General features: G+C 46.1%; 1 protein-coding gene across 1 annotated transcript in view; it reads right to left on the reverse strand.

The window, feature by feature from the left end:
• Positions 1–4689: 4689 nt before the first annotated feature.
• The window catches only part of ABHD2 (abhydrolase domain containing 2, acylglycerol lipase), a gene marked incomplete at its 5' end in the record, with an annotated part of 69284 nt that continues 47537 nt past the window's right edge, over positions 4690–26436 (reverse strand). The window contains 6 exons of the mRNA XM_079700265.1: positions 4690–5148; positions 7335–7419; positions 8958–9027; positions 11320–11430; positions 14280–14372; positions 18686–18869. Coding sequence (XP_079556391.1) covers positions 4952–5148; positions 7335–7419; positions 8958–9027; positions 11320–11430; positions 14280–14372; positions 18686–18869 — 740 coding nt within the window. The 3' untranslated portion in view covers positions 4690–4951. The remainder of the gene's footprint in view (positions 5149–7334; positions 7420–8957; positions 9028–11319; positions 11431–14279; positions 14373–18685; positions 18870–26436) is intronic.

The raw sequence follows: 26436 nt of genomic DNA on the forward strand, positions 1-26436 counted from the left end.
TTAACTTCAGCTTATTCATTAGAGATAGGTGAATGTTTTACCCACAATACATGCTAGGAAAAATGGTTCAGAAAACATGGTGTGTGTAGGGGGCTGACTCCTTCAAAAGGGGCAGCTGTCTACCGCCTGGGGTCTGAGAATGGCTGGCGAGCTGGGCTCTGCAGCCTGCTTCCAAGGGCCACTGCGGGGGGATGCCTGGGCTACAGCGTCCGGAGGCAGTTGTAGCAGTGACACAGGCAAGAGGAAGCAGCTGTAGTTTTGGATAGCATCCCAGTTCTCACTGCGAGTACGGGCCCGTTCCCCTTCAAATACAATTTGGCAAAAGCAATCCTAGTTTATGAAGAGGGGGCACTTCCCTCTGCCTTGATAACAGGGGGGAGAAGGAAACCTTTCCCCCAATTGCTTGGCCTCTAAATACCAAAGGCAGGCCACTTTTCATGGTTTTTTTAAGCATCCAAAGTGGCTCTGAAAAACAGAGTGAGGCCAAGAAGGAAGAAAGGCGTCAGAGATGAGGTGTTTGGCCAGTTCTGGATTGCTCTTATTGTCAAGGGGTGGGGGACACCTAATGTAATAAGGAGCGTACAGGCCACATGGAGACATTTTCTGGTTTTGCTGTAGCTTTGCTTCAGACTTCTACAGCAGAATAATTTGAATTCCAAAGCCACAATAGTGCTGTACCACCAGGGGATATTCTAGAGGCAAGTTAAGGCTTTCTGGGCAAAGAGAACAATTTCAGATGATATTGTGAGCGGATGCTGCAGTGAAATGCTTCTTAATAACTCTCCTGTCCTGCCTTAGACGACAAAGACCTGAGTTTTCAACTCAACGTGATGTTTCAGTGATCTTCACTTTAGCGCTAAGTCAGAAGCAATGCCATGGGAAAAGAAAAGCCTCTCACAGCTCAGACATCTGCTTGCCCAGCAAACACAAACAAGAACACATGTATTGTTTCCCCGGAGCTGGCAAAACGGATCTCAAGCCACACAGTGACAAAGAGAGCTCTCATTCAGATGCCAGGCATATAAGCTCAGCTACCCAGAAAAGTTCAGCTTTAATGAAGACTGTAGTTTTAGAATGAAAGTCTGAGCAGGAAGGGTTTTTGCCCTGGGAATTCTCAAAGCTTGCCCAAGTCACACAGAAGGATGGGGATATTCACCTCGTTCCAACGGTCAGCACCTGTCCCAGTCATAAGACCACCCTCAGTACAGAAAGAATATTGAGATGACAATGGAGGCTCTGAAGAGAAGCCAGTCAGAGACACAGGGCTTTGGGCAAAATCAAGGGTCTTCACCAACAAAGGCTGAATGCAGTAGCTCCCTCTCTCCAAGTCCCCTCAAGATAAGCCCGAAGTCTTGACTTATCTGTTTCCACTTGCAAAGGCTGTAAGAAGGCCAGTGGGAATGTTCTGGCAAATGACGTGTAAGTAGATGAAGTAGACTTAGAGATGGTCTAAGATGAGGTAATTGGGGCTCGGAGAGGTGAAGTGATTGCCCACAATCCAATGTGAATTAGAGATAGGACAAGAATCCAAGTCTCCCAAACCCTGGTTCCCTAACACCATGTCAAGAAAGGGACGCTCCCCTTGCAGATACAGTCCCACTCTCATGTGTAAAACGCTGCGGGGAGGTTCAAAGAATATAGTGACAACAAACAACTTTCTGCCTTCCTTCTGCTCTGGAATCACTGGTGCAAACTCACGGGCGGGAAGGTAAGAGGTTTTCCTCAAGTCTGTTAAACTCCCTACTAACATAAATGCATCAAGGAGACTTGAGACCATTTTTTCAAGTCGGATAATCCTGACTTGACTGGGATCTTCATCACTGTCTTCAAACTGTTTAGAGGCAGGGAGAACAACCCAGAGAATTGTTAAAAACCTGCTTGGTCTTTTTTTTTTTTTTTTTTTTTTTTGTGGTACGCGGGCCTCTCACTGTTGTGGCCTTTCCCATTGCAGAGCACAGGCTCCAGACGCGCAGGCTCAGCGGCCATGGCTCACGGGCCCAGCCGCTCCGCGGCATGTGGGATCTTCCCAGACCAGGGCACGAACCCGTGTCTCCTGCATCGGCAGGCGGACTCTCAACCACTGCACCACTAAGGAAGCCCGCCCTGCTTGGTTTTTAACATGTTCTTCCTGCGATAGAACTGTCTAGGTCTCTGCAATTTATATCCTTAACCTGATTTTATTGTATTTTTAACCTGATTTTAAAATATAATATTCAAATACTCTTTGAAAATTCTGCCTTGTTTTAGCCCAAGAGGACCTCAGTAGCAAGAAGAGCCCTCACAATATCATCAGGAACGAACGAAAAGCAGGGAAAGCTGGAGGAAGGAAAAAGCTGACCTACATATAAAATGCTGCTCCCTTGTTTATTAGGCGAGCTCGCATCTCTGTAAATTCAATGCCTCTGTGCTCTCATTCAGGGACAAACAAGAATTTTCCTGTAAGATAGCCACAGTTACACTCTTATTTCCATGCCTGAGATCCTGAAGCTTGAACAGAGGCCTTCAGTTGATTTCATGTGAGCCAAAATGGAATGTAAGTGCCATTCAGAGTTACACACTAAAAAGATTTCAGCTGGGACGCGGTCTCCACAGTCCCGTGGGGTAAATTCCGGTTATGTGGCAACAAAGGCTGTGCCCCGAGCCCTGCCTCTCCTCCGTGGGCCACCAGAACTGCCGTGCACACCAGGCTCCAAGGACTTCTGCCCCCATCCCCGCCAAGTGTGTGACAACAGGACTGTTTTCTCCTCCTGAATGGAGCTAGTACCTGGCCACTACTTTGTCGGAATAGATCAAGGGATGTGACCTAAGGCAAATGAAAAGGAGCCTCTTGCTTCCTGGGATGGTGATTCAACCCCATTAAGTTATTGCTTCGTTCATCTAATTTCACAAAAAAAGGTCTTGAGACATGAAGGTTGTAGCAGGATATATGACCATGAACCTTCTAGATTATAGCTGTGGTTGTTGGTTGGAGGGAAAAGTAACAGAGGGGAGAGACTAGCTTCGAAATTGAGGGGTAGATGATAAAGTGCCAATTTGTACTAAAAGAACATGAAAAAGAAAAGCATTTGAAAAGTAACAACTTGGGGGGAAAGTCACAATGATGAATTTGGTGTGTGTGAGAAATTGTACCGAAGCAAAGCTGAGACCATAGAAGTCTCAGTCTCTTCAGATACGGCTGTTTTTGATGTTATTATTTAGGATGATCTGGTGATTGTCAGAAAACAACTTCTTCAGGTTACAGACATTACTGTCACATGACTTGGACCGATGCCCAAACTACATCCACCTGCGGCCATGAGGGGCTGCATCCAGGCCCTCAGGTGGCTCCCTTTACCCCTTAAACATCCACATACAGACCCACTATTTACATTCCTGTCTGTCCTATAGCAAAGGAGAGGAAGCCGGGAATTTTTTTTTAAAGTATCTAGGTCATTTCACTTGTAATTCTGTTTAGTTCCAGATAGCAACTGCTGATTTTTCAAAGTGCAGGAATTTTAGATATTCAAGTACCACAGGATTGGAGGAAAGGAGTACTTGAAATGTAGAGTTACTTTTCATTTGAGAAGATAACACTCTGGAAAGATCTATCCAACACGCTACAAATATGAGCTATTACATTACAAAATCTGGTTTCAAAATCACACCCTCTTCAGTTAGAAAGATATTTCTCCAAACTCAGATCCAACTTTTGAATTGTTTGGTATCAAAAGCCAGAGTTAGAGAGACCTGGGTTAAAAAAATAAAATTATAACTGAGTGCTTAAAAAAAAAAAACACCAAAAAAACCCCTCTTTATATGAAATGAGGGACAGAAAAAAAAAAAGAAAGGCAAATGATGACGTCTACATGCTTAGAATAGCTCTCAGGCTCCCCTGGAGAGGTGTTCTCTCAAACCTCAGTAAACTGAGTTTGTCATTGAACTTTAGAACTGGTAGCGATATCGGCAATCTACCTGGCCCAAGTCCCCCATTTTACAGGTGAAGAAACAAAAGTTCAAAGGGACTTTTCCAGGGTCATATAGCCAGTGAGAGGCAGAGTCAGGCATGGCCTGAAGTCTTCACCCCCAGCCCAAGCCCTTTCTGAGACATCACATAGCGATCGCACCAGGGCAGCCGTACGCGACAGGCCTTGCAGCTTTGGAGGCTCCTGGGATCTAAGAGATAACTCTGACTACGAATTTCAACAACACAAACTACCGAGATGTTTCTAATTTAAAGGCTCTGCACAGCCGTGCTTCTCAAATTTGCCTGGTGAGGAGAATCACCTGGGGCACTTGTCAAAAATTAGAATCCCCAGGCCCCTTCCCAGACCCACTGAAACAGCTTCTCCAAGGGGAGGGACCTGGGAGGCTGAATTTGTAACAAGCGCCCCAGGTAACTCTCATCATAAGCAACCTGTGGGAAAACTGTCTTAGAGGACAGTGAGGGAGAAACTTGGTTTGTGACTCAAGGGAATTTTCTTTGCCATGTAGGAGGCCACAGTCTTGGCCTGGGAGGCCCAGGGTCCCCGGCTCCCAAGCTGAGCTGCATCTACAGCATTGGCTCTTTTTAGGGTCTATGTCAGGACACATACACCACCACAAAATAACATACATCCTTCACTGCTCTTGGGGAAAAGCCTTCTGATTGGCAAAGCAAAACTGCTGTTCAGACACATTTTTAAAAGGGAAACTGGATGTAATTGGCTTGAAAGCAATCAGATGCTGACACCAGACAGGAGGGTGAAAACTCTGTTGCTTGTCACCATGGCTAACAATGCAGTGGAGAAAACCAGTAACTAAGCACAAAATTGCCTGGAGCTCCCAGGGACGGCCACCTACTTCAAGTCAGGTGTGTCTAGTGGGTGGTCCCCGTTGATGGTGTGAGGTCAGATCCAGGTCACTGAGGGAGATGGGAGACCTGAAACAGCCGGTGACCAGGGCAGCTGGCGCGCACCAGAGTCCGGGGGCTGCCTCACTCCAGGTCGGCCTCCACCTGTTCCGTGTCAGAGCACTGCGACTTGTTACGTTCCCACTGGCAAATGGCGTTGGCGTACTCCACCACCAGCTTATCCATCCATGTCAGGGGCTCGGGGAACAGCACAGACCCCTCAAAGAAGCCCAGGTGGCCCCCGTGCAGGGGCAGCACAAACATGACGTTCTCCCGTTTCTCTGCAGGAGAAAGGCAGCTGAGTGAGTCACTGTTCTCTGACCAGCTCCAGGGCAGGAGGTGCAAAAGTGAACTGGCTAGGGCGGCCCAGGCTTTCCCCACAGGCGAAGGTGTCACCTAAGTGGGCATCTGATTTCTACTCCCTCTGCCTCATTCACCAAAGCGGGAGGGAGATTTGGTGGGGGCAGGCAAGATGGTGGGACCTAGCAGGTTTTGGAATAGCAGCTTGGCTTTGGAGCAGAATGGGTAGCGCCTTAGGAGATCCTTAAAACTCTAAGTGGTTCTCAAACTTGGCTGCATATTAGAATCACCTGGGTTTTTTTTATGATCCCTATGTTGCATCCAGATCAATGAGATTCTGATTTGAGGGTGGGGGTGGGGTGGAGTTGGGGGGTGGTAGGTGAGAGAGGGAGGACCCAGGCACTGGTGTTGCTAAAACTCCCCAGCTGACTTAATTGTACAGCCAAGTACCCCCCAACTTCGTGTATCCAAATCACCTGGGAGACTGCCTTAAAATGCAGATTCGGCTTTAACTGGCCTGGGGAAGGAGCTGAGATTCTGCATTTCTTTTTTTAAAAGATATTTATTTATTTATTTGGCTGCATTGGGTCTTAGTTGCGGCATGTGGGATCTTTAGTTGTGGCATGCAGGCTCTTAGCTGCAGTGTGCAGGATCTAGTTCCCCGACCAGGCATGGAACCCGGGCCCCCTGCATTGGGAGCGTGGAGTCTTAACCACTTCGCCACCAGGGAAGTCCCCAGATTCTGTATTTCTGACAAGCTCCCGGGTGATGCCGATGCTACTGGTGGGGACCAGGCTTTGAGGAGGGATTCATAACACTTACACTCTTATTTACTAGAGAACCAGATGAATTCAATGGAGTCAATGATTTTCCATTACAGAACTTTATTTTTCAAGGCTAAAACATAAAGCTGCAAGTTGCATTAAAAGACGGCCAAGCTCTCAATGGCACGTGCTAAACGGCCATTTGAGAATTATTAACCTGGAGCTTGACTTTATGAGTCCACGTTTAAGTTAGTCCTGCATGGCCTGGTAAAGCCATTACCGAAGATGTGTGCAAAATGGGCAGCCAGGCACAGTCAGGTACCACAGGGAGCATCTCTCTTCCCAGGGGCATAAGTGACAACGGGTCCCTTGCTGGCTGCTCCAGGCCTCTGAGGCACTTCTGGCACTCACATTTCTGGCTCTGCAAGGGCTCTTTTCTTGTCTGACCCCCTTTATTCTTCCCTTTTGGCTGCTATTTTGTAAGTTTCTGTGTGACAGCGTTACTGCTATGGATGTTACTTTAGATATGCAGAAGGAAACCAGCATGGCTGCTTCCTCTCGCTGCAGCCCACGTGGCTGCTTTTGTGTAGGGAGCCTGTGGTTTGATAGACGATTGACACATAGCTTTTTATCACATAATGCACCTGCGACACATGCATTCACTCTGAGCAGAGAACGGAGTTCTGTCTGGGCATGGGTCCTTTATCTGCTTGCTATGTTATCTACTCTTTAACTTGGGGTCATAAGACAATCAGAAGTACCCCTTTTCCCCCTGGTTAACATATGGTATTTATAAGAGGAAACGTAATCACAGAGGACTGGGAAGGGAGGAGATTAGGTACAATGCAAAGTAACTTTAGATTGTGACCCAAGTGTTTCCTTCCATTACCCTCTTTCTAGTTTCTCCCATAGCTCCTACCTAGCATGGTGTGAGGCCGTGCAAGCCTGAGGCAAGATAACATTCTCATGAACAACCTTCTTTGCTTTGTCAGTTGCTTATATTTTTATCCTCAAAGCAGATGGGGAGGCTGTCTGTCACAAGAGGTAGCAGAACTGGCTTTTTTGTTTTGCTTTTCAGGTCAAATTTTAAGTCTAAATATCTCTTTAAGTCAAACTCTCAGACTTCATGGAGCCACATCCCTGAGGCCATAATTTCACAGAACACCAGGGGACTCCCCGAACCTCTTGGCTATGGATATAAAGGATGATCCTGTCTCTTGCACCAGGACAGAACATGAAAAGGCTCCACCCCGGCTCCATCATAGCCCCAGAACTATCAGGCTAGAATAAATAAGAATACTGCCAAGAGATACTCTGATCGCCAGGATATGACAGCACGATGAAGGTGACATACTGTGGCAATTTGCTGAGTGGTTGAGGGAGCAGCAGGAAGAAACACTTACCTGAAAGAGATTTTGGAATGGTTAGAAGACTTTCATGCACCAGGGGGTCATCGGCTGCGTTCACCAACATGAGAGGTACATAAATCTGAAACAAGAAAATAAAGCAGAATTAAATGATCAGTTCTCTTTTTTTAGACCCCATTGATCCAAGGCTCAAATACACTACCGGATATGTCTTTGAAGCAAAGGGAAGAGGGTCAGTGCTCAGTTTCCTGAACATGTGGACTAAGGACACCCCGTATTTCCTGGTGGTGGCAGGAATGATAACTGCTGCTGTGATCACAGCCCTGGCAGGCATGTGCAGGAGCCAAGCTCGGTGTCCTAGGTGACCCACGTGCTCTGATGGAGCAAGGGTAAAGACTCTACAATACTCACTGGCAAAATATTTCTGATTGCCCGCACAGTGTCTCAGATTAGCCATACCTTTCCGAAAAATGACTTTACAGAGTTATGTACATATTCATTCAATTTATATGGTGGGGAAGAAAAAAGGAGTGTGCTCCACTCCAGACAAAGGAGGCTTTCTAGAAGAATCTGAAGGTTGAAAACAGGAGCAGGCTGGTGGATATCGGGAAGCTCTTGGCAGCTTTGCATTCAACATGCAGTTATCAATACAGCCAGTAAGTGTCCTTTTTCATTTTAGCAGAGGTGGTGCTGATGGGGGTGCTCAGACATTACTGAACAGCCATGCCCAGGAACGTAATGACTCGTTGCCTCACCTGGAAGCCCCTGACACTGGCTCTGGACAGCTTCACGTTTCTGTAATGGCTTAAATGAAGACATGAAAAGCCTGGATGATGATGCTAAAGTAGGAGGGGTGGCCGATATGACACGAAGGCAGAACTGCCATTCATAACGGTATGCTTAAGCTGGGGGAGTGGTGGGCCAAACAACAGGTGGACATTGATAGGGATAAATGGGAAGTCCTGTGTTTGAGTAGAAAGAGCAATTGTTCAAAGACAGAAGGGGAGAGACTGATTTGGTGGTGGTTCAGGTAAAAAACATGGGGGTTATGATTGGCCACAAGCTTATTTATTTATTATCACAAGCTTAATTTAATACAGAGTTTATTGTAGCTGCTCACACCTGCATTAATGTAAACCTACTTCAACTAACCTACTGCATTAATATAAGTCTACTTCGACAAAAGACATGCTCCACTATCATTCTGATAAAGAAATGCATCTGTTTTACTCTGTGCTTGCCAGATCATGGCAGGAATTTTGAGTTCAGTCCTAGGCACCACACCAACAAAATACACGATGACCAAAACAGGGTCTAGGATTATAAGAGATCTACACGGACTTCCTGTGAGGAACCATGGTAGGAACCAGGCAGGATTATACAGTCAAAGGAAGACTAAGAAAAAAATTGGTGCGGCAGTGATTTTAAGGGCTTTCACTGCACTAAGGGGCAGCTCTGGGATTATTATATGGAGGTCACAGAGGGGCAAAGTTTGGTTCAATAATAAACCCAAGTCAACAACTAGAGCAGTTACAGCCAGATGCTGGGAGAGCTTCCACCAGGGAAGCTTAGGAGGGATGCTTGTTATATCATGGGTGGAGCTGGATGGGGCGATACTAATTCTGAGATGCTGCTCCCTGAGTTGATGCGGTCACTCACCCTGTGCAGGTACCTCATGCAGCTTTCTTCCTCGTAATATTCCTTCAGGGAGTTATAGCCATGAAACTTCCTGGGACACAAACACACAAAGGAAAAAGACAAAACAACACCTGAAATAAGATTGGAATGTTGAATTGATTTTATTACTGTGCCAGTTCTCACACTAGCTCATCATATCAGTAGAATATACACAGGTACCGGAGTTAAGGGTTAAGAGCACCCAGCTTTGGCATTGGCTTCAAATCCTGGCTCTGTCACTTACTGACCATGGACCTTAGGCAAAGGGTTTAACCTCTGGGAGCTTCTCCTCTGTAAAATGGAGCTAGGGACAGAAGCTTCTTTAATGTGAGATTTATGACATTAAAGTGACATTTTATTAGCACAGTGACTGGCCCAGAGTAATTACTCAGTAAGTGTTATCTGTAGTAATTATTAGCGGATGTTACATCTTTTTGAGGCAGCATAAAACCAGATGTCACTGTAGACACTAAGAAGCTGCAATTCGAAGACATTTACTAGAACTTTGCTTTCAACAGAATTCTTCCTGGCAGAGTGATCTGGACCACTGTGAACTGGAATGAAATATATACTGGATAATAGAAATGAGACAGGGATTCAAAGTTACTGACTCTGTCCTCCATGGAGCAGTAGTCAGAGACACACTGACATTAACAAACCCTTCAGTGCTCCAGTGGGCAGGTCCTGCAGCTTTGCCCTGCCCTGTGCTCTGAGAGGCCGGCACGATTCAGCCTGGAGCTCTGACACCAGGAGACAGAGTCAACCCCAGGTCAGAGGATCTCTGGAAACCTCATTTCTTTCTGACACAGATGAAGGCCTCTGGTTTGTGAACAGTAGGGTTTTTTTGGTCCTGACTGGGGTCTTCAGGGCATCTTGGCTCCCCTGTAGCTGTGGATCTCTTCCACTCCCAGGCTCCTTAGACATCTCTGCCAGTGAAGGACCCTCAGGTTGGACTATTTGGGCCAAACTTGACAGGGAGGAGGCTGAGTGCAGAAATCATCTCTAGGACATTTGTCTCCATGAAATCAGCCCCTCTGAGGTCTCAGTGGGCCAGGAAGACACTCTCATCCTCCAGTATTACTGGTGGCAGGTTGATGAGGAGGCTGCCCAAACTGGTTATGATCATGAAAACTGCTACTATCTAGCGCTATTAAAAAGGAAGAGTTGAAGAACACTCTCTTTTGCGCTTAAAAAAATTTAGAAGATGAATGATATTTAAGTAAGTTTTTTTTTTCTCATTAGTGTAGTGTCTGCACCACAGTAAAGTTGCACACCCCATCGTAAGTGAGGGTGGGTATAATTCATTCTCACCTTCTGAATGTGCCAGCAATTTCCCAATCTCCATTTCCTTTGAGTAACTGTTCATGGGCATATTTCAAAGTTACTTGGTGTAAGAAGGCTACTAAAATCGCATAAGGAAGGTAAATACAGATCTCATACTCTCAGGTCAATATGTCCCCATCTATTGGATGAACACTAGCTTGCTTTAGGCCACACCTGAAGGTATCAAGTGATCTCTAAATAAAAAGGATGACTTTTTCAAGAGAACGATGAGGTCAGAGATTAACTTTACCTTTTCCAGATAATGCTAACCTCAATCAGAAACTACTGGTGCCAGGAAAGAGGACACTGTCAGTGTGGTGACCTCAGGTGCCTGGAGAGGCCTGGAGGGGCGGCAGGGAAAGGGCAACTGAGTGAAGTGGGCGGGGTTTGCATATTACACTCAAAGGAGAGTCTTTACGCCCCTAAAGGAAGAGGCTCTGTCCATTTATCTTGTAACACACAGCTCTTTTGGTCTATTTTTGGTTTTCCTACTTTTGATAGAGACATAGGCAGGTACAAGAAATATTTTCCTTCTCCTTTTACTCCATTGCCACATGCAGTTTATGTGATATCTGATCCCTGACCCAGTGTTGAGGACTGTGGACAACTAGGGCACGCATACCCCAGCTCCCCAGTTCAAGCTCAGTTGGCCATGCAGGAATGTAGAACGAGTGGTCAGAGCCTCTTCCTATTTTTTTTTTTTTTTTACATTTTTTGGCCGTGCCATGCCATGTGGCATGTGGGATCCTAGTTTCCTGACCAGGGATCTAACCCGCACCCCCTGCATTTGAAGAGCTGAGTCCTAACCACTGGACCGCCAGGGAAGTCCTCTTCCTATTTTTTTAAGAGACATTAGAAATTTGGATTTCTCTGTGAAATCTTCAGTTTTTAAACAGTGGACATTAAAAAAAAAAAAAAAAAAAAACCCTTAACACTAAAGTGGGCAGAGGAAACCCCTGGCGCTGGGCAGCAACGGCCTGCTACCTCCCGCCTGGCACCCTGCCCCAGAGCATGGGCACACCTCATCACATTGTCGTCGATCTGCATCAGGGATGTGGCTGTGTAGAGGCGGCTCAAGTCTGTGTCCTCCAGGCTCTGAGGTTTCTTAACATGGTCTCCAAAAAGAGCTTGCCTACAATGAGACAAGAAGCAAACAGAGAATGAAAAGCAGATGATAAACCAAATCATCACACTGTACAATGAAATATCTTACAATTTTGTCAATCATACCTCAGTAAAGCTGAAAAAAAATTTTTTTTAAAGCACATGATAAACAACCGCAGCCGAGCCTACTTCCTTGCCCAGAGGCAAGCCAGGAGAGAGTCTCTGACATAGCGTCTGTGTGTAACTTAGAAATAAATCCCTTCAGCTTTCAGAATGTCCCAGAGGATGCGCTTGCACTATTGACTTTTGAATAACTGAAGAAGGATCAACAGCAAGACCTTATTTTCCTTGCCCCTCTCTAAGGGGCAGCTAGACAAACTGAAGATTGTGTTTGAGCCTAGGTGACTATTACAAAACTGGCCCTGCAGAGAGGTCTCAGGATGGGCTCTGTGGCCTGTGGTGGGCTGTCAGCCAAACAGTGGGGGGCCTTAGTCTAAAGTTGTGGAGGCCCCATCTTTACACTGGTGTTGACACCGCCGCCTTTAGCAGAACCCCTTTCTCTTTATGAGCCCTTTGTGTCACTTAACAAGGAAGATAACGGTTAACTCATTCAGCATTTGGGCAAATCAACAGCCCTCCAATATGTTAGCTAAAAAGCTAACGTATACTCAGAAGAGTAATTATTTTCAGTATGAAAATGATCCATCTGAAGAGGATGACAACAAAGGCAGAGATCAAAATGTGCACATTTACACATCCATTCCCAGCAAGGGCTCTCACTCACACAGCTGAAGGAAGACTGAGTTTGCTTTGAGGTTTGGCCCTACAGTGGGAAAAATTCATTACGGAAACTAAATGCTCTGGTATCCATTCACAACCTCTTCCAAAGAAGAGGAACAGATTTCTTAAATTTTTTTTTCAAAAGAGTATTAGGAAGATTATATACTTAAAGGATAGAATTCACAATTTAAAGTGTGTCCCAATAAAACTAGAAAAAAATTTAAAAAAAGAAAAGACAATGCTGATAGAGAAAAAAATTATAATAAAGTGTCCCTAAAATTTCTAGGTATTTGGCTTTCTGTGGTAAATTTAAAAAATGTAAATACACTGAGATCACATGCAGAGGACTCTGCCAGTTTGTTAAGAATTACATGACGGGGCTTCCCTGGTGGTGCAGTGGTTGAGAATCTGCCTGCCAATGCAGGGGACACGGGTTCGATCCCTGGTCTGGGAAGATCCCACATGCCGTGGAGCAACTAGGCCCGTGAGCCACAGCTACTGAGCCTGCGCGTCTGGAGCCTGTGCTCCGCAACAAGAGAGGCCACGACAGTGAAAGGTCCGCGCACCACAATGAAGAGTGGCCCCACTCGCTGCAACTAGAGAAAGCCCTCGCACAGAAATGAAGACCCAACACAGCCAAAAATAAATAAATAAAAAAAAAAAAAGAATTATATGATGGACCTTTTGGACTAATTTATTAATGGCAAGACTATTATGGGCCCAGTAGCAAAACAAATGTTCCCTGGGAGGAAGGAGTTCACTTTCCATTGCAGAGGTATGGGAAGACAGACAGAGGACTTGGAATTGGTGTCTGATGGCCTGGTTTCACCCCTGCTGGAACCTCAGCAAACCCCTGGATCCATCCAAACCTCAGCTGAGCCACACCTGAATCAGGGCCCAGCACACAACTGATGCTCACACACCACGATCTGAGCAGAAAATCAGCCAGCCCGGGGGACATAAGTCTCCCTGTGCCCTCCACCCACCCAACACCAGGGCCTGGGGATGTGCCTGGCAGCCTGAGGGGCCTGCGAGCACCGGCCTTGCCCAGGCACCACGTGAACCCCACCCACAGGAAGCCCAATCTGGGATGCTTGGCTGGCCGGGTGGGCGGTACATTTTCTTTTAATCACTGAGAAAAACAGGATAAGAAACTGATCATTCAGTCAGGTTGCTTTTCCTAGGATGGCATCAAAAACCCCATAAAATTGTACGTTTTGAGTGCCCAATATGTACCAGGCTCTGGGGGAATCAAAACATGCCCGAGCCTTCCAGTCCTTTCCAGTTTAGTTCATGATGTGGGACTCACACTGCGGAGGCAGCAGAAAAACGACTTGTGGGGGGAGGAGCTAGCTTCACAGAGGCAGATAGCCGAGATAGACCTAAAAGGATGGGCTGGGTTTGGACAAGCAGAGGTGAGGGGAAGAGGGTCCTCAGCAAGGGCATAAGTGGTGTGGGAGAGGCCAGAGGGCACGTGGGCCTCTGAGAGGCCTGGTCCAGCTGGAGAGGGAGGGAGGCATGGGGGAGGAGGGAGAGCCAATATCGCTAATAATCACAACGATGAAATCATCACTAATATTTCTTGAGTGCTACTGAAGACCAGGCGCTGCTCTAAGCACTTGTCAGGGGCTAACCCACCAAAGGATTCTGAGCAGGAGACGGGCAGGCAGAGCATGGAGAGTGTGGACACCACGCTTGGCATCAGCGGCCGGACTCCTGTCACGCTGCTGCTTGGTCAGAACCCCAAGAGCCAGCAGAGAACGATTCTGGATTCCCAAGCACCAAAGCATCCTAAGGAGAAAAGCTCCCCAACAGTGACAAGCCACCCTCAGGATTGCCCGCATTTGGGAAAGAATGGTGTGGAAACGGTTTCTCTTTCTTCTTGGACTTTTCGAAATTATGGAAGCAGAAAGCGATTTGGTGAATTTGGTAGCTTGGGACAAGTTTGTTTCTAACCAAGTCACAAAACAGTCAGCAGACAATGTGTACCACCCCCGCCTTTTTTTTTTTTTTTTCCTGGAGAAAGAGGAATTTTGGCTTTTAGTGAAATAAGCTCAGAAAGGAACTGTCCCCCAAGGGATAGGGAAGGCCCCGCACCTGTGCGAGAGGATGATCTTCTTCATGTTGTCGGCCATGAGGAAGTTGTAGAAGCGCCGGCACTGATCCCACTGCATGAAGGTTTCCTGGGCCCTGGAAGAACCACAAGTGACAGTGAGAGGGACTGCGTCCTGGAGAGGAGAGGATGGGGCTGGCGAGGGCAGGAGGCAGAGCTCTTGCCGCTGGAGAGCGCTGGCTCCCTACGCTGGAACGTGGGCTTGGATGCGTGGTCCTCAAACTACCTGTAGAGACACCAGAACAGCTGAACGTTGCTGAACATGAGGCCCCAGCCAGAAAGCTCTCTGGGGCCACAGGCTTTGTTGCTGACACTCCTGACCCCCTCCTTGCACCACCTTGGACTTCTCTTCGTCACAGGACCTGCTTTAATTGTCATTTGAACACATTCGCTACTCGGCTTCCTACCCTGCAAGCATGTTTTTCTGGCTTAATAACAGGAGTGTGTAAAGGGGGGGTGTGTGTGGAGAAAATCAGTGCACGGCAAAACCTGAAAACACTTATATGTGGAATCTAAAAAATACAACAAACTAGTGAATAAAACACAAAAGAATCAGACTCACAGAATAAACTAGTGGTTATCGTGGGGAGAGGGAAGGGGGAGGGGCCGTGGGGGGAAGGGTTATTATGGGAGTGTATGAAATCATGTGTGTGAAACTTTTAAAAACGGTAAAGCGGGCTTCCCTGGTGGCGCAGTGGTTGAGAGTCCGCCTGCCGATGCAGGGGATACGGGTCCGTGCCCGGGTCCGGGAGGATCCCACATGCCGCGGAGCGGCTAGGCCCGTGAGCCATGGCCGCTGAGCCTGTGCGTCCGGAGCCTGTGCTCCGCAACGGGAGAGGCCACAGCAGTGAGAGGCCCGCGTACCGCAAAAAAAAAAAAAAAAAAAAAAATGTCCTTCCCCACTGACTCCCCACTTGACTGAGGACTTCCTTGGCATCCATATGCCTAGCATGTCACCATTAGTGACACTTATTTCTTGGTTTGCTATTGTGTAAACATCATTCTATTGCCATTAAGCAGATACAGACTATCTCTTACACCCAAACTGCAACAGAATGCTTGTATTTAACCATATTATTATTGGCGGATTCTTCAGTGTAAGATTGTTGAGGGCTTCCTCAGCAATGACGACTTGATTTTACCTGAAATGAGACCACAAGAGCTTCCCTTCCCTTTTCTTTAGGCTCCACGAGGGTGGGGAATTTGTTGGCCTTGTTCACGGTTGTGTCCTATTACCTAGAAGGGTGTCTTGCTGAATGAATCAAAGAATCAATGAATGAATTAATCACGGGTAACCTTTCGGCATCACTACTTCTCCCTCTTGCATTTCTGTCTGGTTGCTGTTCACTGGATGAATTTATAATGAAGGTCTTCATGATAGCTTCAAATGATTAATTAAACCAGAGAGTTAGGCTGAGTCTGACCACACACATTTCCGGGGCTAGTTAGTTGGCTGCTGTTTATCCTGAGGCAACATGTTAAGTCAGCTGGATACCATGTAGTTTTGGGACATCTGTTTCCCTCCTTCACTGGTTCAGCACCTCATCAAAGATGAGCTAGTTTAGCAGCAGCTATACTGCTCTAACTACAGCAAGCAGGCGCTGGCTTCTGAGCCTAGAACTGGCTCTGGTTAGTGGGGAGGTGCGCTAAAGGGACGAGAAGCCAGAGGGAGGGGATGGATCACTGACAAGCGGTTGTGTAGACTCAACGAGGAGGGATTTACCGGAAGCATGAACTCCTGTGTGGCCCCTGCAGAGGCAGACGAGCCCTCCCCGCTCCACCTTGGCATATAGGAAGCATGGCTGCCATCATCCCAGTGCTGAAAAGGCTCATTGCCCTTAAGCCTTGGCAGGAAACAAAAGGTTATGCTGGTTTAAAGTAAGCCACTGTTATTTAGCGAGTAGATCTCATTAAACTGTTGGGGGGACCTGAACTCATTAAAATGTTGGGGGTGCACATAGGGCGATGGTGTCTCCTTGACCTGTTGCCAGTTCCTGTGTGTAGGGCCACAGGATCTTAGCCTTAGCATTAGTTCCCTGTGCTCTAGAGGATAAAGTTGCCTGTTTCTCTCCTCTTTGCAGGAGGCAGATGTGACAATGATTATGAGTATCAAGATCTTTGAGGTCTCAGAGAGAAGTGGTGTAGACCACGCCTGCAAAATGTTTAGCACCGCACAGATGTTGGTCAGTTTCCTAGCTTAAACCTTTGCCTTAGTTTGAACACCGTGGATCGGCAAACGCGTGAGTCGTGTGCTTGGCCAGCAGCAGATGGCGCTGTTGCAGCAAAATGAAATCAGGCTGTTACCGAAGAGTCTGCGCGTTGAAAAATAAATGAAAACAAACTTGTCCTACATCCTCCTGCGTGTCAAATCCAGGGCTCTCTGAACACAAAGTCAGTGTTCACAGTAATTTGACAGCACTTGGTTGAGGAGGGGACTTCAGCGATTCTGATTTTTACAGATGCTAGAGCCTTGCCAAAAACTGGACCACTTGTCAGGTGACAAGGGCTCCTGCCAGGTCCTGCTCCCTCGGATCCTGTGGCGGGCCCTTTGCTCATTGCTCTAATACTCCAGTCACTGGGCAGGATGGGACTTCGGTTAACTCTGGTTACATAATGGCTATGAATTGGGACTTGAATATTTTTAGCCAAGCCAAAATAAAGGCACATGTCCTGGCTCACCAGAGTGTAGAGAGGAGTGAAGGAGAGGATTCCCATCAGGAGGACGAGGGGACTAACCTAGTCCTGCAATATTAGAGCTGGAGAGACCGCTGAGGTCCCCAGGCCCAATGACTGCTAAACGTGGCTAAATCTCAGGAGTCACCTGTGAAATGTGTCCAAACGCAGATTCCCGGCCCTGTGCCGCAGATGCATGAATCAGGATCTCCAGGGCTGGGGCCCAAGAAAATGAGTTTATTTCTAACACGATCCTCCAAGTGATTCTTAACGAAGTGAGGCAGTCGCTAGTTCGCTAGATTGGTCTTTGTTATCCACTGATCTAGTCCACTTCTCATTTTACAATGAATAATGATGATAATTAACAGTTATTGACTTAACTTTCTACATGCCTGGCACTGTTGCAAGTAGTTCATGCCCATTAACTCATTTGACTCTCACAATGGCGCCATGGGGTAGGTACCATTTATTATTACCGTCATCTCCATATTGCAGGTTAGGACTAGGCCCTGGCGCTGGAACTCAGGAAAGGTTCCAGCAGGGATGTCTTTCATGTCTATTTTTGGGTACATTAAAATTCTCTGTTTTGGCCAGCTTTAAGGCTCAGGCAGAGGCTGAATTCTGAGCCTGCATTTGCCCTTTGGATGTGTTGACTTCACATTCCAGTAACAGATATTTTTAGAAATAACGTAGCCCCTTATCCATTAGAAAATGACAAGATAGGTTTAAACTACACCATGAGAGATATAGGTGAGGCAAAAAGGAAGGATTCATTTATTAACTATAAGGACTCTTTGGCATTAGACTGGATCAATCAGGGAGTTGTTTGTTTGTTTGTTTTTACTTTTTTGTATGATTTTGGATTTCAAGAGTTCTTTAATAAACTAGTCATACCCATTGGTAACACAAAAGACATTATCATGAGCAGTGAGTACAGGAAAAAATATGAATGCATTTAAAGAGTCTGGAAAGATGTGTGTGTGAGTGTGGTGTGTATGAGTGTGTGTGTGTGTGAGTGTGTGTGAATGTGTGTGTGTGGTGATCCTGGAGTGATCTAGGACAACACTGATCTGGTGGGGGGTCAGAGAAGACGATAATGCCCTCCTAGGACTCCTCCTTTGGGGTTCTGTTGTCGGGAGACTAAGGGGAGAGGTAAACCTTTACCCAGTAGGTCAACTCTTGTGTGTGATTCTGGGATGTCTGAGAGAGACGACTATTTGACAGTGAGGGCATGGATTAAATGGTTTCTAAAGACCCCTTCCAGATGCCACCTGAGACTCAATTCTTTGGTAGACAGGAGGAATCTGCGGTCATAAGGCCCAGTTCTCAGACCCTGGTTCACCAAGTCTCCTCTGTTTTCATAAACCCACAGTTCTACAAAACTCCTGGAGCACGAACAGAGTTAAATCATCTCACAGAGACTCCAAAGGGGAACAGCAGCTATTAAGAGGGGCTTTGGCTTATTCAATCACAGATCTGATCCCTAAATAGAGCTGCATATCCCAGGCTTAAGGGGTCTGATAGGACAAATCCAGTGTACGATGTGGAAGCAAAACAAGGTGAATCCAAGACCCAGAAACTTCTGCTCAGTCTGCCCCAGCATTTCCCCTGCTCTTCATGGACCAATGTCTGGTGCACTGGGGCATCTCAATAAACGAGTGCTAACTGGAGGACCAACAGCAGAAAAAAGTGGGAACATGTGGCCGGGATCACTCACCTCAGTGCACTGTAGCCCTGGCACACGCTGACGCAGCACAGAACCTTTTCTTGGTTGGCCTGGGTCTCCCCCAAGTATTTACACACGATGTTACCGCCCAGGCTAAAGCCCACGACCACCAGCTGGGTCAGGGGATATGTCTTCCTGATGTAGTTTACCATGGCTCCAAATTCCCAGGTGCAGCCTATGGGCAGAGAAGTAAGATGACTTGGTCATTTCGGGTGCAACAAATATTGGAGAAAATGTGAGCTGGAAGGTTACTAAGTGGGTGTTAAGACTCTAATAGAGAGAGAGAGAGAGAAATATATACGTACGCAGCCAGCCCTCTGTATCTGCTGGTTCTGCATCCGTGGATTCAACCAAATACAGATTGAAAATATTCAGAAAAAAAATCCCAGAAAGTTCCAAAAAGCAAAACTTGAATTTGCCGTGCACCAGCAACTAGTTACATAGCATTTACATTGTATTAGGTATTATAAGCAATCTAGAGATGTTTTAAAGTATACAGGAGGATGTGCATAGGTTATACGCAAATATTATGCCATTTTATATATGGGACTTGAGCATCTGTGGATCTTGGTATCCATGGGGATCCTGGAACCAATCCCCTGAGGATACTGAGGGACGACTGTATAGGAGTGTGTGTATGTGAGTGTGTGTGTGTGTGTGTGTGTGTTTGCAGAGAGAGACACATACATTCAGCCAGACAGGCAGACTTTTCTCTGGCTGCCTGCAGCGAAGTTCCAGATGCCCCTCAGTATTAGAGGAAACACGACATTAGTAGTGCCCATGAGGGAAGGGACCATGTATCAAACGCTTGTACGACGCTCCTTTAAAGATGGGTTGTGAGAAACCTATCCGGATACTCATGGAAATTAAAACAGATATTCAGGGTGTATATGAGCACCTGTGTTTGCACACACAGGTAAACAAAAGCAAGAGCAATACTCTTTGGGGTTAGATTCTTAGGCTACAAAATAGGATGTTACACCCACTTGTATAATGATTCATGGTGTTAAGAAAAGTACCAAGTGGATGTTATTTACAGGACTGCCTTATCAATGTGGGGAAGGGAAGGAGAGACAAACTTCAGTCCAGAGGGACGGCCAAGATGCTCTGTGGGATTAGGATAAAATGTTCTTGGTGACGTAGGGACAGGTGTCGTGGGAGACAGACCCATTCAGAAACATACAGAGGAGACTTCTGAACGGAGAGGGTGTTTGGGCCCAGTCTGCCCGGGAGGGATGATGTCAACTGGTGTCCCCTTGGGAAGTTGGTGAAGTCACGTTATGTCTCAGCAGCTTTGCGAAGAGGACGAGGGTAGTGGCCATACAAATAAAGGGGTTCATCACATCCTTCTAAGGCCCAGCCCCAGACTCAGCAGGGAGAAAACTTAAAATAAAACCTAACAGGGAAAGTGAGGGACTTTGCCAAGAGGCATGCACGAGACAGACCAGCATGAAGACAGTATGGATTTTGTTCGTTGAAAAAAAAAATGAAAACAGACTTCTTCCACATCTTCCTGCTTATCAAAGCCAGCTCAGAGGGCTGGACATTCCTAAGAGAGTTGAACGGCTCCTCTCCTAACCCACAAACCCTGAGGGACACGACCTTCTGAGCCGGGACAAGCTCCCCCTTGGATCTGTCTTCCTTTTAACAGTGGAAGGCCAGCACAACCCCACGCAGGAGTTCTCAGCCCACAGGGTACAAAGAATCACCTGGAGAGGGCGTTAGAAACAGGCATTCCCGGGCTTCACCCCTAAAGAAGCTTATTCAGTAAGATGGTGGCCAGGCCCAGAAATCTGCATTAAATGTTTTTTTTTTTTTGAGTTGGTTATTCATGCACATGGCACAAAATTCAAACGGCATAAAAGATGTGGTAAAAGGTACTTTCCTATACTCTTTTAAAAAATACCAATGGCAGCATACATATTGCTTAGCACTGTTTTTTTTTAACAATATGTTTCAGAAGCCATTGTGTAACAATACACATAAAGCTGCCTTCTTTTTTATTTTTATTTCTAATGAGGTATAACATACACCCAGGAAAGTGCACAATCGATGAATCTATGCATTTACACCCATGCAACCACTGTGCAGATCAAGATGGAAAATATTCCCGACACTCCTAGAGGTCCCCTCGTGCCTCTTTCCAGACAAGATCCCCCAGACTTTGACTAATGATTGCAATTTGAAAGTGTTCGGAGCTCCTGAGGCTTGGAAGGTGGCAAAAGATGCTTAAGACTAGGGGAAAAACTGGAGGCCAAGAGCTGCTCCCTCCCAACATGGAAAGACCCAGGCGTCACCCTGAAAAGGAAGTACGTCTCTCTCTCCATTGAGATATAAGAGATCAAGTCTCCTGTTTTTCTCCCTCCTGCACCCAGCAGAGGCTGGGGCACCTTGCAGCCCTTCGATAAATAGCTGATGAATTGAGCGGATTCTCAAGGCCTCTGATGGGTCCTGGTGACAGCCTCCTGGAGCAACAAAAAGCTGGTCCAGAGGGAACCCTGAATCTTAACTTAGGAATCTGAAACGCCAGTCTTTTGTCCCCACCTAGGTCATTTATCCAAGTTTCTCTTTTTAAAAAGGTAGCAATAGGGGCCTCCCTGGTGGCGCAGTGGTTGAGAGTCCGCCTGCCGATGTAGGGGATGCGGGTTTGTGCCCCGGTCCGGGAAGATCCCACATGCCGTGGAGCGGCTGGGCCCGTGAGCCATGGCCGCTGAGCCTGCGCGTCCAGAGACTGTGCTCCGCAATGGGAGAGGCCACAACAGTGAGAGGCCCGCGTACCGCAAAAAAAAAAAAAAAAAAAAAGGTAGCAATAGAAGGAATGTTATATCTCTAGGAAACGCTAGGTTTAAAATGGGGAGATGTGATGTAAAATGGGGAGATGTGAAGTTGAGATGCTCTCAACTTCCCAGTGATGACAAGCAAATCCTGGGGTACAAGGAAAATCTATACCTCTGGGCTCCCTGCTGGAGGCTCAGAGTCCACAGATACAGCATGGGGTCTGGCAATGGGTACTTTTAACAAATACTCCAAATGATTTTTATCCTGAGGGAACTTTGGAAAATACCTTGGGCAAGTTACCAAACCATTCTGGGTCTGTTTCTGCATCTGTAAAATGGAGGTAATAATGGTGAATACCTTACAGAGTTGGTTGCAGGACTGAGTAAAGTGATGTAGGTAAAAGGCTTAGACCAGGGCATAGTAAGTATTCAATGTTAACTATTATTATAACTGTTACTTCTCTTCTCTTTTAAAAATATTATTTAAGTACACCCATGTTCATAGCAGCTTTATTCACAACAGCTGAAAGGTGGAAGCAACCCAAGTGTCCATCAACAGATGAATGGATAAACCAAATGTGGTACATGTATACAATGGAATATATATTCAGTCTTAAAAAGGAAGGAAATTATGACACATATTGCAAAATGGATGAATCTTGAGGACACTATGCCATGTGAAAAAAGCCAGACACAAAAAGACAAATACTGGGGACTTCCCTGGCGGTCCAGTGGTTGGGACTTCGCCTTCCAATGCAGGGGGTGCGGGTTTGATCCCTGGTCGGGGAGCTAAGATCCCACATGCCTTGGGGCCAAAAAACCAAAACATAGAGCGGAAGCGATATTGTAACAAATTCAATAAAGACTTTGAAAATGGTCCACAAAAAAAAAAAAAAAAAAAAGACAAATACTGTCGGATTCCACTTACATGAAGTACCAGGAGTAGTCAAATTCACAGAGACAGAAAGTAGAATGGTGGTTGCTAGGGGTTGGAGGGAGGGGGAATGGGGAGTTGTTTAACGGGTACGGAGTTTTAATTTTGCAAGATGAGAAGTGTTCTGGAGATTGATTGTGCAACAATGTGAATGTACTTAACACTACTGAACTGTACATTTAAAAATGATGAAAATGGTAAATTTTTGTGTATTTTACCACAATTAAAAAAAATCATTTAAACAAGGGATTGTAGCTTAACACTTGAAAAGGCCAATCTAGATTTCTAGATTTTTCTCCAAAGCAGTGTCCTGTGATCTGACTGCACATTAGAATTACCTGAGGATCTTGTAAAACAACAACAAATACTAATGCCTGGGCCCTCCCCAAACTAATTAAATCTGACTATCTGAGGGTAGGACCCAGGCATGGGTGTTCTTTTACGAGATCTCCAGGTGACTCCAAAGTGCAACCAGGGCTGAGAACCACTGTTCTAGGGAACAAGGATCCCTTTGGCTCAGACCAATAGGAGAAAGCATTCTTTTTTTTTTTTTTTCCCACATCTTTATTGGAGTATAACTGCTTTACAATGAATGGTGTGTTAGCTTCTGCTTTATAACAAAGTGAATCAGTTATACATATACATATGTTCCCATATCTCTTCCCTCTTGCATGTCCCTCCCTCCCACCCTCCCTATCCCATCCCTCTAGGCGGTCACAAAGCACCGAGCTGATCTCCCTGTGCTACGCGGCTGCTTCCCACTAGCTATCTATTTTACGTTTGGTAGTGTATATATGTCCATGCCACTCTCTCACTTTGTCACAGCTTACCTTTCCCCCTCCCCATATCCTCAAGTCCATTCTCAAGTAGGTCTGTGTCTTTATTCCTGTCTTACCCCTAGGTTCTTCATGACATTTTTTTTTCTTAAATTCCATATATATGTGTTAGCATACGGTATTTGTCTTTCTCTTTCTGACTTACTTCACTCTGTATGAGACTCTAGGCCCATCCACCTCATTACAAATAGCTTAATTTCGTTTCTTTTTATGGCTGAGTAATATTCCATTGTATATATGTGCCACATCTTCTTTATCCATTCATCTGATGAGGGACACTTAGGTTGTTTCCATCTCTGGGCTATTGTAAATAGAGCTGCAATGAACATTTTGGTACATGACTCTTTTTTTTTTTTTTTTTTTTTGCGGTACGTGGGCCCCTCACTGTTGTGGCCTCTCCCGTTGTGGAGCACAGGCTCCAGATGTGCAGGCTTAGCGGCCATGGCTCACGGGCCCAGCCGCTCTGCGGCATGTGGGATCTTCCCGGACCAGGGCACGAACCCGCGTCCCCTGCATTGGCAGGCGGACTCTCAACCACTGCGCCACCAGGGAAGCCCACATGACTCTTTTTGAATTATGGTTTTCTCAGGGTGTATGCCCAGCAGTGGGATTGCTGGGTCATATGGTAGTTCTATTTGTAGTTTTTTAAGGAACCTCATTCTTTAAGGCATACTCCTACTTGGTCTCTGGGCCAGCCTTTTCAGACTTCCCTTTCCACTTGCAGTAAGCAACCTGCCCACATGGAGGCACTGCCCTGCCTTTGGAAGCTTCTGAAGCAGGGCTGTTGCCCTGGTAGCTGCTTTCCAAATATTTCCTCAAAGCCAGGTTTCTGTAGTGGGTGAACCCCTGCTCAACCCAACCGGGCACCTCTACCGGGTCCATCAAACTCCTAACACAAACAATCTTTAAAGCCCTAAATACACACAACTGCTTTCTGGTAATCGTTCTTGTAGAGTGGATCAGAAAAGCTGCATTGAGGTTAAATATTACTGCAAGAAAAATGCACTAGCCCAGCGGTTCTCAAAGTGTGGTCCCTGGCCCAGCGGCATTAGCATTGCCTGGGAATTGTTCAAAATGCAAGTTCTTATGCCTCAGGCCACCTACTGAATCAGAAACTCTAGGAGTGGGGTCTAAACAGAGGGTTCATTAAGACACAGATTGCTAGGTCCCACCTCCAGAATCTTGGATTCAGGAGGTCTGGGTGGGATGAGAATTTTCATTTCTAGCAAGTTCCCAGGCAATGTTGGTCCAGGGAACACACTTTGAGAACCCCTGTCTGAGTTGATAGGAAAGGTGGGTAAAATCTTCAATTTTCTGTTTCTTTTGTCTTTTTTTTTTTTGCGGTACGCGGGCCTCTCACTGTTGTGGCCTCTCCTGTTGTGGAGCACAGGCTCCGGACACGCAGGCTCAGCGGCCATGGCTCAAGGGCCTAGCCGCTCTGCGGCATGTGGGATCTTCCCGGACCGCGGCACGAACCCGTGTCCCCTGCATCGGCAGGCAGACTCTCAACCACTGCGCCACCAGGGAAGCCCTCTTTTGTCTTTTAAAAGGGTGGTTCAGAGAGATGCTTCATGTCACTCACAGTTAAATAAATGCAAATTAAAACGACAATTCACGATCCTTTTCCACTGCCCATATTAGAAAAGATCAACTTTGCCGATACCCAGCACTGGGGAGGGTGTGGGTACCAGAGCTGCTGGTCCATCCACTGATGTGGGAGTGGGCACTGGAATAGCCTTCAGAAGGCAATGTGGTAATGCTTTTAAAAGGGCAAACCTTTGGTCCTGCAATTCCACTTTGAGGGACTTTATACTGCAGATGTATACTGCATATATGTGCAAGAACGTTTCCTGCAGTGCTGTTTGCAGCAGCAAAGGAGTGGAAATACCCTAAATTTCCACCAGTAAGAGGACTAGTTAAATTGCTGTGAAAAAGAACGACGTAGAGTCCAGTGTGCTGATGTAGAATGACCCTGAGCCAGCTTACTGAGGGACCAAAACAAGAGCAGAGCAGTGGGATGGCACCATCTCCTGTGTGTATTTGTGTTTTTAAAGGGATTATATGTGTACACATATCTGATTGAATATTTGCTGAAAAACTATAGCAGTTATTATTATTATTTTTTTTTTGAAGAGGAGAACCAGGGGCTAGGATGGGAGGAAGACATAGTTTGACTCATTGCTATATAGATTTTTGCACCATTTGAATGTTTTTCCTGTGTATATACATTACTTTTTCAATAAAAATCCAGCCAGTTAAAAAATCTAGTGAAAATGAAGAATAATTTCTTAAAAAGATGTTTAAATCTCCTTAGACCAGTTCCAACTATGCTAAATACACCCAACACATTCCTCATGCTGGGGCAGTGATGTGTGCAGCTTGTGATGGGGACATTATTTGCCTGTATAAGAAATGGTACTAAGGGACTTATTGTCAGTTGTTCCTACCACCATTTCCTTGGAATTCTGCCTAATTTTTTCATCCCTTGGCTAATTATTTGTATCTTTAAGTTTTGTTCTACCATTGAATGAGCCTCTCTATTAGACTATAAACGCCATCAAGCAAAGATATTCCTGGTGTTGTTCACCACTGTATCTGTGGGACCAGGCACTCAGCAGGCACTCAGTCAGTATTATCTAAACGAATGGGAAGGAGGCACTACGTTCCAGGCCCTGTGCTAGGCCCTGTGAGTGAGTGGGAGCACCGGGCTTTGGACCCATGTCTAACCCCATAGCCCAAGTCCTTTGTCTTGTATCCCAAATCTACATAAGTAATTGCACGGCCAGGATTTATTTTTCAATTGTGAAAAGTCTTACTTTTTCACCATCTGATGCCTTTTGGACCTACCTATCTTTATCCAGGTTTGAGACTAATTATTTGAGACCTAGAGGAGATGTTCAGATGTCACTGGGGCAGTTACAAAACTTGGATTTTGTAACTTGGATTTGCTACACTACTGAGGAGCAATTACAGCTAATTGTGTAGGCACTTTGGGAGCCTCAGTTTAATTAAATTCAAGCACTTCTGATCTGGATAAAAGGCCAGGTCTACATAATCCTAGACAAGCTGTTGGGTGTTTTGTGAAGAGCTGCCATCTCTCCCAGGCAAGGGAAAGGCAAGGACATGGTGTCTGCCCAGCTCCAGGATTAGCCTGCTGGTAGATGCAGGGTCCTCCCGGGATCTCCACCTGATGTC

This window comes from Hyperoodon ampullatus (genome assembly GCF_949752795.1).
Source record: "Hyperoodon ampullatus genome assembly, chromosome: 3".
In the NCBI taxonomy this organism is placed as follows: Eukaryota; Metazoa; Chordata; class Mammalia; order Artiodactyla; family Ziphiidae; genus Hyperoodon; species Hyperoodon ampullatus.